The sequence below is a fragment of the Hyaena hyaena genome, unplaced genomic scaffold (genome assembly GCF_003009895.1).
Source record: "Hyaena hyaena isolate Hyena2069 unplaced genomic scaffold, ASM300989v1 scaffold_403, whole genome shotgun sequence".
Lineage (NCBI taxonomy): Eukaryota > Metazoa > Chordata > Mammalia > Carnivora > Hyaenidae > Hyaena > Hyaena hyaena.
Genome location: NW_024081035.1, coordinates 587,891 through 604,063, shown reverse-complemented (window position 1 = coordinate 604,063; position 16,173 = coordinate 587,891). Strand labels below are relative to the sequence as shown.

At 36.6% G+C, this 16,173-nt stretch overlaps 1 protein-coding gene across 2 annotated transcripts in view; it reads right to left on the bottom strand.

The window, feature by feature from the left end:
* NGLY1 (N-glycanase 1) overlaps positions 1-16,173 on the bottom strand; it is a 57,508-nt gene that overhangs the window by 38,787 nt on the left and 2,548 nt on the right. For both annotated transcript variants that reach the window (XM_039251926.1, XM_039251927.1), the window contains exons 2-3: positions 8,523-8,637; positions 3,824-4,069 (exon numbers count right to left, since the gene is read on the bottom strand). In XM_039251926.1, coding sequence (XP_039107857.1) covers positions 3,824-4,069; positions 8,523-8,637 — 361 coding nt within the window. The remainder of the gene's footprint in view (positions 1-3,823; positions 4,070-8,522; positions 8,638-16,173) is intronic.

The following is a 16,173-nucleotide window of genomic DNA, read 5'->3' as shown; positions in this document are numbered from 1 at the left end:
CTACTTTTGGAAAGCAAAGGGTATAAAAATATATAAAGGGCTATCAGGAAACTAAGTCCTATAGGAACACTAGACACTCAGCAGGCAGAACCAGCAAATGTAAAAGTCAATTGAGTCATTAGGGAAATGCAAATTAAAGTCACAATGAGATACTACCTAACATCCACTAAAATTGCCATAACAAGTGTCAGTGAGGATACTGAGAAATGTAACATTCACACACTGCTGGTGAGAATGAACAATGGCGCAGCAACTTTAGAAAACAGCTTGGCAATTTCTTTTTTTTTTTTTTGGCAATTTCTTAAAACATTAAACATAAACTTACCATGCAACCTAGTGGTTCCACTTCTAGGAATCTACCCAAGATAAATGAAAACATGTCCACACCGAGCCTCGGATGTGAATGTTCAAAGCAGCATTATTCACAATTGGCAGAGATGGGAAAACAACGCAAACGTCCAACAGGGAGTACTATCCAGCAATAAAAAGGAATAAGATACTGATACATCCTACGATATGAATAAGCTCCAAAAACATGAAAGTGAAAGAAGCCAGAAGCAAAAAACCACATACTGTGTAATTCATTTACATAAGATATCCAGAAAAAGCAGCAAGAGAAATTTCTAGCAACCATCAGCTTTTATTTAGTACCAATATATGCCAGTACTTACAGTTTAAAGGAAAAGCTTATGGGCAAACTTCAGTATCAGTGACTATCACCTTGTTTTATAATTCATAATTTTACCTGATGGAGTTTTAACTAAAGGAATATTTTAACAGTCATGAGTGCATCAGTGCTCAGGATTTGTCTACTTTATACCCATGTTAAATCTTTCTCTTGCTGCTTGAGTTTGGTCTATTCTAATTAGCAATTAGTATGTCCACTCAAGAGGAGCAAGGCAGGAAAACCTAATTGTCAAATTCTGTAGTATAACAAGTAGTGGTGATGGATGCTTAAATAACAAAATACTTAAAAATGTTTTAATGTTTATTTTTGAAAGAGAAAGGAGAGAGACAGACAGACAGACAGAGAGCGAGCGACAGCGAGAGAGAGCGACCAAGTACATAAGCAGGGGAAGGCAGAAAGAGGGAGGCACAGAATCCAGAGTAGGCTCCAGGCTCTGAGCTGTCAGCACAGAGGCCAACACGGGGCTCAAACTCACAAACCATGAGATATTGACCCGAACTGAAGTTGGACTCTTAAACTTACTTAGCCACCCAGGTGCCCCACTTTTTTAGACTATGTATTCCAGTGATCCGTGATAACCAAGACTTGGCAATAAAAAACAAGATTCATTCTAATTTCTCCCAGTTCCCTTAAGGAACTCAAAATATGTTACTGTGTTCCAAGGACTAGAGAAATAAGTCAGTAACAGACTGCCTACTGAAAGGATAGGCCTTTACGAAAGTTTATTTCCTTCTAAATTCTACATTTGTTTTGTCAATAAAATGACATTTTGTTTTTAGTACAGTATCCAGTGGCTTTCTGGTGATTACAGAGTTTTAAAGACCTCAAAGTATATCTGAATTGCAAGGTTACGAATCAAAAAAAGGAAAGAGGTTACAGAAGAGTGGAAAATATAAATGGATTTCCTGAGCCAAAACACTAACAAAATAGTACTTAGTCTAGGAAATAGCTATTTTGTAAAATAAAGTGTTTTCACGTATTATGCTTTTTTGTAAAACTGTGTAAAATAAAATGTTTTCACGTATTATGCTTTTTTGTAAAACTGGTTACTACTGTGCATTTTAAACCGTAACACTGAGATTCAACAAAAGATGAAGGAACCTTAAAACATACATTTTAACACTATGATTAGAAAACATAAGAAATGGTGCTAAAAAATAAAGTGAAATGAGCTTCCGTATCAACCTTAACTGCCAAACTGAAGACGACCTCAGGCATTCTGAGATGGAACACACAGCTCATGAGAGGAGCACAAAGGAATCCACTGAGTGTCTCTTAATTTACTTTTTGTTTCACCTTCTTTACATAATTGTCTTATAAGGCACACAACATATTACAAGTACATCATTTATAAGGAAATAAATGAGTACCAGGTTAGGTACTCAACGCTGTATTACTGTTAAGATGTGCCATCAAAAAAGAGTGGAAACCACTGTTCCAAAGAACAGACTGATTAGAGTTACTATCCTGTCACATTAGAGTTAAGTAGTCACATTTACTGTTACTCTGTGATAATTTTGTACTTAATGGAGCAGCTCAGATACTTTATAGAAATAATTATTACCAAGCGCAAACCTTTATAGTTAACAAAGTTAACACGTATGCTATCTCATGGAAAGTCCACTGCCACTCAGTATTATTATTATTAGTTGATCTAACATATCCAGTACCAGTTTCTTGAAAGTATTCACAAATACTAGTTGTATTTATTATTACTGTAAATAAATATTAGCTGTAAGGACGCCTGGGTGGCTCAGTCAGTTAAGCATCTGACTCTTGATTTGGGCTCAGGGCATGATCTCATGGTTCCTGAAATCAAACCCCGCTGTCAGAGCCTGCTTGGGATTCTCTCTCTTCCTCTCTCTCTGACTCCCCACCCCTCCCGCCCACCCCAGTGGCACGCATACACCTCTCGCACACATCTCTCTGAGGTCCCTCCCTCAAAACAAGTGAACGTTAAAAAAAAATAATAAACATTAGCTGTGAAGTTAATGAGAGGAGAAAATATTTTAAAGACTTCAAGGTTAATTTAATACACTGAAGCACAAATCTGTTTTAGAGAAGTTAGTCTTACACGCATACACACAAAAATTTAGAAACCACTCAGCAAGAATTCTATGAAAGGACAGTAACTCTCTATCCATTCCCCTGACAGCCCTTACCGCTTACCACCTTTATTCTTTATTTTTTAAAGACAAGGTTAGGGTCTTGTCAGCATAAACAAAGAAATGACCACCATCATTTGACTACCAGGGAATTAGTCAACAGGAGATTAAGGGTAGATTTAATAACGGACTCTAGATAGAGGTTCTACTTTATGGAGGACAATGACAAGATGTTTTACCAAAATCAAAACAAGAGGGTACGAGTTGAAGCTGCCTACTAATAAAATTACTATAGAAAACAAAATCACGAAGTTTTTCTGAGTGTGAAAATTCAGAGGAAAATTTAAGGACTTCTATCAAAAGGGATTTTTATAAACAGGATAGTTTCCTGTTAAATGAGATCAGCAAAGTAAGTGTACCAGGGATGCCTATAAGAGATCCCAAGTTTGATACCAGTTCTACAGAAGTATGTATCTGTGTATGCTGCTAACTCAACTTCACTAATCTGGTAGCACCACTCTTAATAAGTTAACACATTATTATTTACTTTAAACTTAAAGAAGCTCATTTCTTTTACTAAACTGAGGGGTTGAACGGGTTTGGTTATTGGAATGAATAATCCCCAGAATGAATAACAGCTAGTAAAATTTAGATCAGAAGTGTCGATGCAGGAGAGGAAGTCTCCGATGACTGCCACTGTCCAGCAAGTCTGTTATTTTGCTTTAAAGACATATACTAATTTATAGAACTGTTTTAAGTACCAAGGCAATGGGTACATTTATGTGATGATGAAATGCCTAAAAAGTTATAAACTGAAAGTTAAGATTAAAAAGTACAAAAAAAGATGGTTATTTTCCCAACTTGTTACAAAATGACAATTTTTTAAAGAGCTAAGGAAATCTGATATATTAGAATTCTAAGAACCAAAAATACGGAGGGCATATATTCAGGAATAACTCCCAACATGTTTCAAAGCTTTTGCTGTTTCAATACTCTGAACTGGGTAAGAAAGGTTTAATTCTGACATTACCCCTGGAGCAGACGGTAGGTTGGGTGACGGCCCTTCACTGCTCCCTGCAAGCTGGGTTAACCCGTTCGGATTTGAAGACTGTGTTGTAGGAAGCTGGGGACCGGATGCAGGTTGCTGAGATAATTCTACTCTGTGAGTCTTATTTGATCCACCCAATCTGCTACTTCTTTCCAGGGCAATCAGGTCACGAATTTTTTGCAGCTGCTCCACTGAAGCTTTTTTAGGAAAGATGAGATGTGTTTCTCCCTGGAATTTATAAAAACGGGAAAAATTTTAACTTTGGCTTCATACTGACAGTCCTTTAGATATAGATCTATAAAATGAAACCAATACTATAGAATACCTCAGATATTAACCATCATTGTATTTTTCTACCATTATAGCACTTCTTTAAAAAAACAGTCAAAGGTAAAAATGCCTATATGTAAACTAAGAAATTAAGAAAATTGGTCTCTTTCTTAGCATATAATGCTTAGCTTATTTGGTTGATTCAAAGGCCTTTAGGAAAGTATTTTCTTTAAGGAATAGTAAGTCACAAAGTCTTGTAAGAATTACAAAAACGTACATTCCTATCTTCTCTCCAGTAGATATATCACTACTATTCTCTGTGAAAGTCCCTATGAAGTAACAATAGTTCCTAGAGATGCAGCCATACAAAAGGATCAAGGGTCAACCAAGAAGTTATGAATCTCCTAAACCCAAAGACTTTAAAGAAAGCTGTATGACCAGCTGTCTGTATATAGGATCCACTAATTTTTCCAAGAAAACAAAAAGTATGCCCTGATGGTCAATTCAAAATTATGAATTGTTAGCGGTAAATACAAAGGTGGTCCAAACAAAACAATCAAACCATAAAAGTCCCATTCTTCAAGTACTGACTCATTTAATGAATACTCACAATATAATCAGAGTGCTTTAAGATACAATAAACATTACAACAAAGCCCACAATGTAAAACAGAAAATTACAAACAAGAAAAAAAGTTTAAGTGAAAATATATTCAATTAAATTTTAAGGCGCTGAGAAGCAACAGTGTTAAAACAGTAATTCCGCCAACTACATAGGAGATAAAAACAGTTGTTAACGTGTATTAATAAGACTTGAAGATTGTGAGCATTTCAGTTAAACTCCGTAACTGAGAATGATCTTATTTCCCTGGTGCTGGCAGACCTATGAGAATCAACTGACCAAGACATTTCTCATTAATGACATGAAAATTAATTCCATATGAATCCCTTTTAAAAAGCCAGAAGAGGCCAATAAACTCTATATATTCGTTACTCATAATAGTAATTGTTTGTTTGTAAAAACAAAACAATCATTTATTGTGTTTATGTGTTCTGGGTGCTGGACTAAGCATTTTACATATGTTATCTCAAGTAATTCTCACAACCACCCTGCAAGGTAGGTATTACATTTATCCCTACTCTTTATATGGAAATATGAAGACTCAGAATAGTTAAATAACCTGCCTGCTGCTACAGAACAATTGGTGGAGTGGGATTCAAACTTAAAAAATCTTAATTGTTATGCTATAATTGAGTCATCTCAGATTGAATAGAGACCAATAACCACAAGCTTGTACTAAGAGTTGGAAGCGTTGAACAAAAGAGAGTATTTTTATTCTGTGATGATTACATACATGATTAGCACAAATTGGATCACAATAAATTTCCAACATCAGAACCTCACATCTCTGATGAGGTCTGGGAAGAGAAACCAGACACCTAATTCAAAACCAAATACGGAGGTTTCCATTTCATACTGTCAGTGGAGCAGCACTGAGAAAGGTAGAAGACACTGCAGAGAGAGGTGGAAATACAGTATAATAGGTTTCTGGTTCCATGTTCAGTCCACACCTCAGAGAGGGCCCGAAAAGACAGAGATGCTATCTTCCCTTCCAACTTTTCAGGACCAGTCCCAAAAGAATGTATGATCACGGCCAAAGTGTCTGTACCAAAAAGTGTAATCAACGGCAGTGTATTTTCACGAAAGGACAAAATTACAGGCTTTGCACTAGATCCAGTAACATTTTATCAATGAGAATTCTGGTATTTAACAAAATCCATATTTCTTAACATATTTTTGCTAAGACAACTCTCCCTGCCAAATGTTAAGCAAAGCTGCCCCCTTCCTGCCCACTAAATGCTGGTTATATAGTCCAGTCACCATGACAACCAAAACTGCCCACCTCCTATGCACCTAGTGAGAACCACTCCACTCAGCAAGCCTGATGAGTCACACAGCCATGTGAATCCCAGTCTTTCTCAACCTCTTTCTCAGATTTTTCACAAAGAATTCAGTCTCAAAAGCAAGTAGGCCCCAAAGTGTCCAGGACTTTTAATATACAAAATATAACACTTGGGATTGGTCTGAGAGAGTCCTACTTCAGCTTAGAGCCTACAAAGTTTCTTTCTGAGGGTAGTGTTTAGTCGCGGTTCCACTGGTTCCTTTTGCAACTTAGTCACACTGATAACACACGGACTTCGGCTGGGTCCTGAGTGGGAAGGCCAAAGCCAATCAGAAACTTGAAGGATAAATTAGTCTGATCAAAACATGCAAATCTTTTCTGATACTGTGGTTCTATTTGGGTCAAATACTATGGCAGGCCTCAGCTTGTTACCTAGCACTCGTGACCAACCTCTGGGTCTGCCCGAGACGGATTTTCTAGGACGTGGGATTTTGAGTGCTAAACCCAGGACAGCCTCAGGCAAACTGGGACGGTTGGTCATCACACCCAGCACTCAAATATTTGTTGAATGAAAGACAAATATGACTCCACAGAATCTGTGACACCTCAAAAATGAGAAATTAGTAGTTTCCAGTTGTCATTTACTAACTTTTCCTGTCATTTGACTAAAAAATCTGTACTTCCTTGAATAAAATCAGCTATGTTCTCAACTTTCCCTCTACACTTTTAAATTCTTTATGTTCAGATGTCTGTGAGTAACTACAAGCAGATACCGCCACAATTTATACTTCTGGCCTAACCTCTCCTTTCGAGTTACAGACTTATGTCCAATTGCATACTTGCTATGTTTAACAGTATAATAGTTAGAGTTATCCAAAAGATAGGTAGTCTTTTCTCCCAATATCTGCTATACTCCAAGATTTCTCAATCTGAATGGTACTTGCATCCACATAGGTGCTCAAACCAAAACCTAAAAGTATCCTTCAACCCTTTCCCGTGTACCCCACATCTGGTTCAACAGCAAGTCCTACAGACTCTGCTTCAAAAAAGAATTCTGGATGCCTCTACCTTACCCCCATCCCCATCTCCACTGCTATCAGCCTTTAATCCAACATATGTTTACTGAGTGCCTCAATGTACCAGCAATATATTCTAGGAGCTAGCAACATAGGGAAGAAAAAGACAAAAGGGTCTGCCTTCATGGAACTTATACAAACTATTACTGTTTCGCCCTCAGGCTGATAAACGCTTTTTAACTGGTCCTCCCCACTTCACCCCTTGCCTCCATCCCAGAACATCCAGAACATTCCCTTTACAACAGCTAGAATAACCTTTTAAATATCCTTCCCCGCCTAAAAACTTTCTGTGGTTTCCCATTTCACTTAGAATGAAATCCAAGTCTTTACCACAGTCTTCAAAACACATGCCCTGGCTTCTTGCCTGTCTGTGCAGCTACTTTCTGTGCCAAAGCTACTCCTGCTGGCAGTGCTTTGGACATGTGAATCATCTGAGTACTCTGACTTGAGGGCATCAGGTACCTGAAATACTTCTTTTCACTTAGGTCCCAGCTCAAATATTATCTCCCTAGAGGCCTTCCCTGACCACTCATCCATACATAGCTGCCTGCCTCTATAGTTGCTTTGTGTTATATCTCTACGCCCTATTTTCTTCTTTGCACTCATCTTTGCTTTCATGTCTACTTTTTGTCTAACTTACTAGAATCCGAGCTCCACGTGAGATGGGATCTATTTCTCTAGTTCACTACTATACTCTCCAGGGCCTGGAACAGAATCTGGGGAGAAAAGCAGAGAGGCAGAAAGGAAAGTACTTATGGCAACTCAGCATATCGCTTTAACAATTCCTAGAGCCTTGCCAATTCTGCCTGCTGTGGACTACCAAGTTTCCATAACCCAGTTCTACTTCTTTCAGTATTCCATAAACTAGAAATGGTTAGGCATATATACACACAGAAAATTCATGATGTTGATAACTACTTTCATTGTGTCACAAACTATGCTACAGATTCCAGAGGATGAAAACACCAAACTTCTACTTTGACCTAAAATCAAAAAAGTATACTGAGATTCTTCTCTATCACAGAAGAAATCCCTTAACAAGTGGTAACTAAACGCAGCTTTGTCTCTACTCTTCTCATTTCTTACCGGAGACAAGTGGTTATTAGACCCTATTCGTATTCATGGTTGCTCACAAAGCAGGGTTTTGCCTAAAGTCTAAAGTGACCCACAATGTGGTCTTTGGGTTGTATACCTGATCTCTCTGTTCTAAAGGATTAAGGGAGAGTTGTTATATTTTATTGTGATTTTAAAGCATATTTACTGTGACTTTAAAAGTCATTTAAAATGTCTAATAGATGAAAAACACTAGCTGCAGAGATTTCCAAAATGATCAATTAATTTAAAAAAATGTTATCTTATTTAATTATCCATCAACACTATAACAAATTCTTTGTACATGAATTGGGGAAAAGAAACCCTTCAACATACTTACCTCTTCAAAGCCCATTTCAAATAAACATTCAACGGCTCCTCTGACAGGTAAGAGTCTAGTAGAAAAAGCTGTGTTTCCAATCCGGATAGATCTATATTTTTCATCATTAGGGTTTCTGATTTAAATAAAAAAAGTTTGATTATATATAACATTTTATACTTTGCACAGTGCTTTTGCACTCCTTTTCACACTTTATATTGGCTATACTGTTACAAGGTAGTACAGATCCCAGCTTTACAGAAAGAGGAAACACAGTCTGGAAAAACAGTCTGATTTTGTGATTCTTACCTCAATACACATTTACTACTAGCTTACTGTTTAATTTCACAGCTGATAATATTAGTGCTTCCATAATAGAAATGCATGTGACTTTAATTCTATGTTATTAAAGCTATATACTTTTATGAGTTTTTAGGTTTCTAAGAAAAAAAATCCACATATGCTCTAGACATAGGGGCATAAGGTTTTGCTTATTTTGTTCTGATGGATCTCAATCAAGAATGGTGCTTGATGTACACATGGTGGTTAGTAAAGACTTGTAAATGAGACTTGTAAATGAATGAATAAAAGAAACAAAAAACTATATAAAAATGTATCACAGTTCCTCCATGATTTTACTTCTGAAAAATATAAACCCAAGTACACCTTGATTTTCTTTCTTCTCTAGACCAGTCACTGTTTTTACTCTATGTTCTGCTTTGGCTCAAGATATATTTTTGTCACAGCCAAATTTTTTTTATGGTGATTAAGATTCTGAATAGCATACATGGGATGAGACCAGCATATGAAAAGCTTTGAGATTTTTAATAACGATAAAACAGAAATGCTATTTTAAAAAATCAGAATAAAAATACAAGGTTAAGATAATCACAATTATTATACTCAAGACCACTAGAACATAATTTAGGATGATAAGTAGATTTCATATCTGAAACAAACTCCCTTCCAATGGGAATGGCTTTCATTACTATTTTAAGAAGGATTCTGAGGGTGTGTCAGGGATCTCTGGGAAGGAGTGAGGCCATCTGCCTGGACTATGGAATGGGAGTGGCTGACAAATGCTTGCAACTATTAACTCATTAATCATTTGTGTCCTAATTTAATTGTGGAAGTTTCCACATATTTCACATTTGTTTTCCATTGAGCAACCCCCTATTGCCAAATTGTCATAAATACATGAATCTTTTTAAAACTTTTCCTTAATTTCCAAAATTATACAAGTTTATTACAGAATATTCAGAGACAAAGCTCTAAAATAGTGTTATTCAAAATGTCCACAGACTGATGCCAATCTACAAATTCCCTGCTACTCATTCATGAGAAGTGCAGAAACTGAGAGTACTCAGCAATTTTTACAACAATTTGATGTGCTATGAAATTATTGTATTTTACAAAAGGTAAAATTTATAGGTCCACCAAATACTGGAAATTAAAAACAAAAACACTGTTCTTCACCTCAGGTCATCTGAGCATCACAGGTATTTGAAGAAACACAAAGAAAAAAATGTGTGTTCTGCTCTTTCATTCTGTGTATTAAATGAGTTTCTCAACCTTGGCATTGACATTGGAGGTCTTTGTCCATAGGAGGCTGCCTGGCCCACAGCAAGATATTTAGCATCTCTGCCTTTTATGCCACACCATCATAAGTGTGCCTCCCTTTCTTACCACTTAAAACAAAAAAACATTAAACTATACAATAACCCTACATTTACCAAGGCTATTTACAGATAAATGAAGCATCTTTTCATGACATTCAACACATTTCACAAGGTTATAAACACATCAGTACAATCATTATGATAAAACCTACTGGTGCTTGAGGTAACAACCTCAAAACATTGTTTGTTTTACCTATTTTTTCCCCAATAGCTTCCAGATTTTTACATGATCAAAGTCTTTCACTAGCCTTAATTTTCTAGTTTTTCTTCCCTCTTTTGCCACTATTTAAAAAATTCTTACAAAATATTAGTTGATCTGATACATGTTTCAAAGTAAGTATTGTGATACATGTATTTTGATACAGTTTTCAAAATAACTGTTGATACAGCTTTTCTGCTATAGTCTATTTCCCATCTTTTTACATCTATGGGCTTCACATACCATTTATGTATTTTTCTCACTAAAAACATAATGCAAACAAAAACAAACAAAAAACCCAACAGTAATGTCCAGTTACCCAAATCCTGTCTATCTCTTTTACAATATGTTGAGCACACCAGCCATAGTCTTGAACATAAAATGGTGCCAAAAGTTCATCCTGAAGCCCTCAAAGGCTTAGAGAACTTGGCCACAAAGCCATTAGGCCTCAAATCCATAAGGTCCTATTTCCTACCCTTGGAAAAGTACCACACAGACCCTTTCCAAACCTCTGGCTTTACAGCATCATCACAGTGCATCCACTATCCTTGAACTCATTAGTACTCTCCTTATCTTGCAGTGTCTAAAATACCCCTAAGGATCACTTCATTTTTGCTTCATCATCTTCTTCCATTAATTAATCTGCAGACTTTCCTCAAATATTTTTTGCTATAATTTTTCAATGTGTTTTTTCTGCCTCTGCTGACTCAACTATTTCTGCAACTGGTAATATTTACCTTGCTTATTAGCAATAATTTTGCACATTCACCCGAGGTGCTTAGTTTTTTGCTGGATGCTCTTGGAGGAATGACAGGGCCTTGAGAGGGCAACAAAATTTCATGCACTTCATTCACTGTGACTTTGAACATATTTCGGTATCTTCCTAGTTGTCTTATCCCCACGTATCTACAAAATTGTTTAATCTATAGAATATTAGTCTTTATTTTTACAACTGAATGGTAGATAAAAGTCATGCTTTTTACCTATCTAGCATATATTTAGGATCTTAAGACATGTTAACAATAAGCTTCCCACTGAGGTCACAGACTCAGAAAAAAGAAAAACTTAAATGCTTCTATTTTAGAACTTCAGAAATGCTGAGAATTAAACATAGCTGACCATTTACTAGCCCTCTTCTTCTTTAGAATGAATAATCCCAGAAATGGTTTACATAAATGGAAACTCAGTATATGAGAGATCCTATAATCTTGTATTTTTATTACTAATCACAACAGTTGGTTTGTAGGCCATTTAAAAAATATTTCTAGTCCTTTTGTAAATCAAAATAATAATTCTGGGATATATGTAAATTTTGTTTAAAAAAATTTTTAATGTTTATTTTTGATAGAGACAGGGAGAGAGAGAGAGGTTAGGCGTGCACACACACAAATGAGGGAAGGGCAGTGAAGAGGGGAACAGAGAATCCAAAGCAGGCTCCAGGCTCTGAGCTGTCAGCACAGAGCCCAATGTGGGGCTCGAACTCACAAACTGTGAGATCATGACCTGAGCCGAAGTCGGACGCTTAACCCACTGAGCCACCCAGGTGCCCCTATACATGTATATTTTTCAAAAACATCTATCTGCCTTCTCTGGCCGTCTACCATTCTATGCAGCTGACAATAAGGTAAATATACACATAATGTGGCTTGTTCAGGGTGAAAAATTGAAGAATGGTAACAAAAAAACATATGTGCCTTTATTTCTCTTTTGCAAGAATCCTATAAAGCATTTTTTTCTTTCCTCTTAAAAATGAGGAAACCAAAAAAAAAAAAAATGAGGAAACTTAAGTCCAGAGACTTTACATAAATTGCCTATAACCACTCTTTTAGGAAATGGTTGACTGGGATTTAAAAACACTGGTCTAATTACAAAGTTTATAGACTCTTCACCATACAATACACCAACAAACTCACCAATCCTCAGTTAACCACCCTCTTTAGATTTCTCCAGTTGTCAATAGTAACCTAGATTAGAAATCTGAAGTTATTTGGGTTATTTTGTCTCCTTCCATTACCAGTTCTATTCCTCACATTCAGTCATCAAGAACTACCAATCCCTGCCTCCAACAGTTCTCTCTCCATTCTCTCCCCACTCATGCTTATGAGTACTGTACTAGCTTTCACAAGTGAAACCCATTCCTTGTGTCCTCTTACATCATTATTCTACATTAAACTCCTTCACTATGTTTCTCTTTGACTCTATAAAGTACAATCACTTTCTCCTGTCTCATGTCAAATACATGTTCTCTGCTATTCCATCAACCTGTCTCATCTTACCAAACCTCTGTTCTCAAAACTCTTCCACACTAGGTCCCCCTGCTATCTCCAGACATAAACATGTAACTCCTTGAACACTGTCTTGCAATTAATTGTTCTCTAGATTTTACACTGTGGCTGTTTTCCATACTAGTGTCTTCCTCCTAAACATATTTATTTTCATGGAAAGAATAAACCACTTTCCATTCTTGGCCCTTCTCAATCACAGGCAGTTTAATTTGTAACCAATAACCGTGTGCAGTTTGCAAAGAAAATTAGTAGAACATCAAACATATTTTTTAGAGAATAAATGGAGCAAATTATCTCAGGAACACATGTGGAATGCTAGCCAAACTATTACAGAGTTTGATAAACAGATATTGAGTACAGCTCATCTTTATCTAGAAGTCAGTGAACTGAAAAAAAAGTAAAAGGTTCAAACCCATGGCATATTGTGCAAGCAAATTAGCTTATATTTTATTCTGTAATTTCATTAAATTTATGACTCTTAGTTGGGGGACAAGTTAACATCACCTGAAGCAGAAATGTGAAACGTAACCAAAACTATTATCTTCACTTGAGTGTAGTGACAAGTACTGCTGTTTATAAAAAATTAAACAAACAAAAAACAACTACTAATGAAATTCTCTTTCAGCACTTGTTTCATAAAACACTACGTCAAACACTGAGGCAGGAATAAGATATAAAGACAACAACCCTGACCCAGTCTCTTCTCTCTAACACTAATGGGTTTCCGCAAACAGCAAAAGGGACAGAAAACTTTGGTTTTCTCCACTCTCAAATAAGTGAGACAAGCAGATGTGTAAAGTAATGTAGTTAGAGTAACCTAGATTAGAAATCTCTGAAGAAGAGATCGGTATATTTTCTATTAAGAAGTTAACAAAGTCAAGGACTTAGAAATGGAAGACAGAATGTTTTTTAACTTCCTGAAGCAAAAAGGAGTTTTAATTCAAAGAAAATGAGAGCAGGGATTAATACTATTACATGCGTATCCCAGAGATATTATAGGTTTGTATCTAGACCGGTGTAGTACAGTGAAAATTGCAGTAAACCAAGTCAAATGAATTCTTAAAACTTCCCACTGCATATAAAAGTTATGTTTATACTATGTTGTACTCTATTATATGTGTAGTAGCATTATGTTTAAAAAACTGTACATACCTTAATTAAATAATACTTTATTGCTAAAAAATGTTATCATATGAACTTTCTATAGTTGTAGTCTTTTTGATGCTGTAAGGTTTGCCTCGATGTTGATGGATGCTAAGTACTGATGGAGCTGTGGCAATTTCTTAAAATGAGACAATGAAGTTTACCACATCCATAGACTCTTCCTTTCATGAATAATTTCTCTGTACCATGTGTTGCTGCTTGATAAAACATCTTTCAAAACTAGAGTCAATCCCCTCAAACCCCGACACTGTTTTATCAGCAAAGTTTGCTGATATTCTAAATTCTTTGTTGTCATTTCAACAATCTTCACAGCATCTACATTAGGAGGTTCCAGCTCAAGAAACCATTTCCTTTGCTCATTCATAAAAGTCTTCTTTTTAAAGTTTATTTATGTATTTATTTTGAGAGAAAGAGAAAGAGTAGGGGAGGGGCAGAGAGAGGGAAAGAATTCCAAGCAGGTTCTGCACTGTCTGTGCAGAGCCTGACGCAGGGCTCCATCTCACGAACCCCGAGATCACAGCCTGAACTGAAATCAAGAGTCAGCCGCTTAACCAACTGAGCCACCCAGGTGCCCCATTTATCCATAAAAGTTTTATCATGAGATTGCAACTACATCTTCAGGCTCTACTTCTAATTCTCTTGCTATTTCCACTATATCTGCAGCTATTTTCTCCACTGAGGTCTTGAATCCCTCAAAATATCCATGAGGGTTGAAATCAACTTCTGCCAAACTCCTATTAAAGTTGACATTTTGACCTCCTTCAAATGTTAATTGCATCTTGAATGGTGAATCCTTTCTAGGTTTTCAACTTTGCCCAGATCCATCAGAGGAATCATGATCTACTGCAGCTACAGCTTTACAAAATGTAGTTGTTACAATAAAACAATTTGAAAGTCAAAACGACTCCTTGATCCATGGGCTGCAGAAGAGATGTGTTAGCAGGTATGAAAACAACATTACGGCACTGTGCATTTCTATCGGGGCTCTTGGGTGACCAGGTGCATTGTCACTGAGCAATGGTATTTTGAAAGGAATCTTTTTTTCTGAGGTTTCAACCGTGGCCTTAAATATTCAATAAATCACATAGTAAAGAGACGTGCTCTCATCCAGGCTTTGTTTTTCCACTGAGAATTTTCAGAAATGTTAATAAGCATTGGCTTCAATTTAAAATCACCAGCTGTGTTAGCCCCTAACAAGAGAGTCAACTTGTCCTTTGAAGCCAGACATCAACTTCTTTCTAGCTATGAAGTCCTAGACGACATTTTCTTCCAATAGAAAGCTGTTTTGTCTATGTTGAAAAATCTGTTGTTTACTATAGCCATCTTCATGAATTATATTAGATAGTTCTGGATAACTCTCTGCAACTTTTCATCATTTGCTGCTTCACCTTACACTTTTGTGTTATAGAAACAACTTCCTTCCTTTAACCTCATGAACCAACCTCTGCTAGCCTGAAACTTTTCTTCTTCAACTTCATCACCTCTCTCAGCCTTCAGAGAACTGAAGATTTAAGACCTTGCTCTGGATTAGGCTTTGGTTTTTAAGGGAATGTTATAGCTGTCTTGATCTTCTATCTAGACCATTAAAACGTCCTCTATTAGCAGCAAAAAGGCTGTTTTGCTTTCTCATCATTTGTATGTTTACTTGAATGGTACTTTTAATCTCCTTCAAGAACGTTTCCTTTACATTTGCAACTTGGCTTTTTGGTACAATTAGGCCTAACTTTTGGCCTAGCTTGGATTTTGACACAGCTTCCTCACTAAACTGAATTACTTCTAGCTTTTGATTTAAAGTGAGAGATGTATATCCCTTCCTTTCACTTGAACATTTAGGCCATTACAGGGTTATTAACCAGTCTAATTTCACTCATTATTGTGTCTCAGGAAACAGGGAAGCCTACGAAAGGAGAGGGGACAGAAGGGCCAATGGGTGGAGCAATCAGAACACACTTACACATTAAGCTTGCCATCTGATGTAGATACAGTTGGTGCACCCACCAAAATTACAATAGTAACATCAATGATCACTGATCACAGGATAAAGAAGATATGGTATACACACGCATACACATGTGCGCATGCACATACACACACATACACACAACACACACACACAATGGAAATATTACTCAGCCATAAAAAAGAATTAAGATCTTGCCATGTGACAACTTGGATCTAAAAAAGCAAAACAAACGAAAAAACAGAAACAAACACATAAATACGGAGAACAAATGATGGTTGTGGGGGGGGGAGTGTGGGATGGGCAAAGTGGGTGAAGGGGAGTGGGAGATACAGGGTTCGGGTTATGGAATAAAGAAGTCACGGCAGCAGGGGGCACCTGGCTG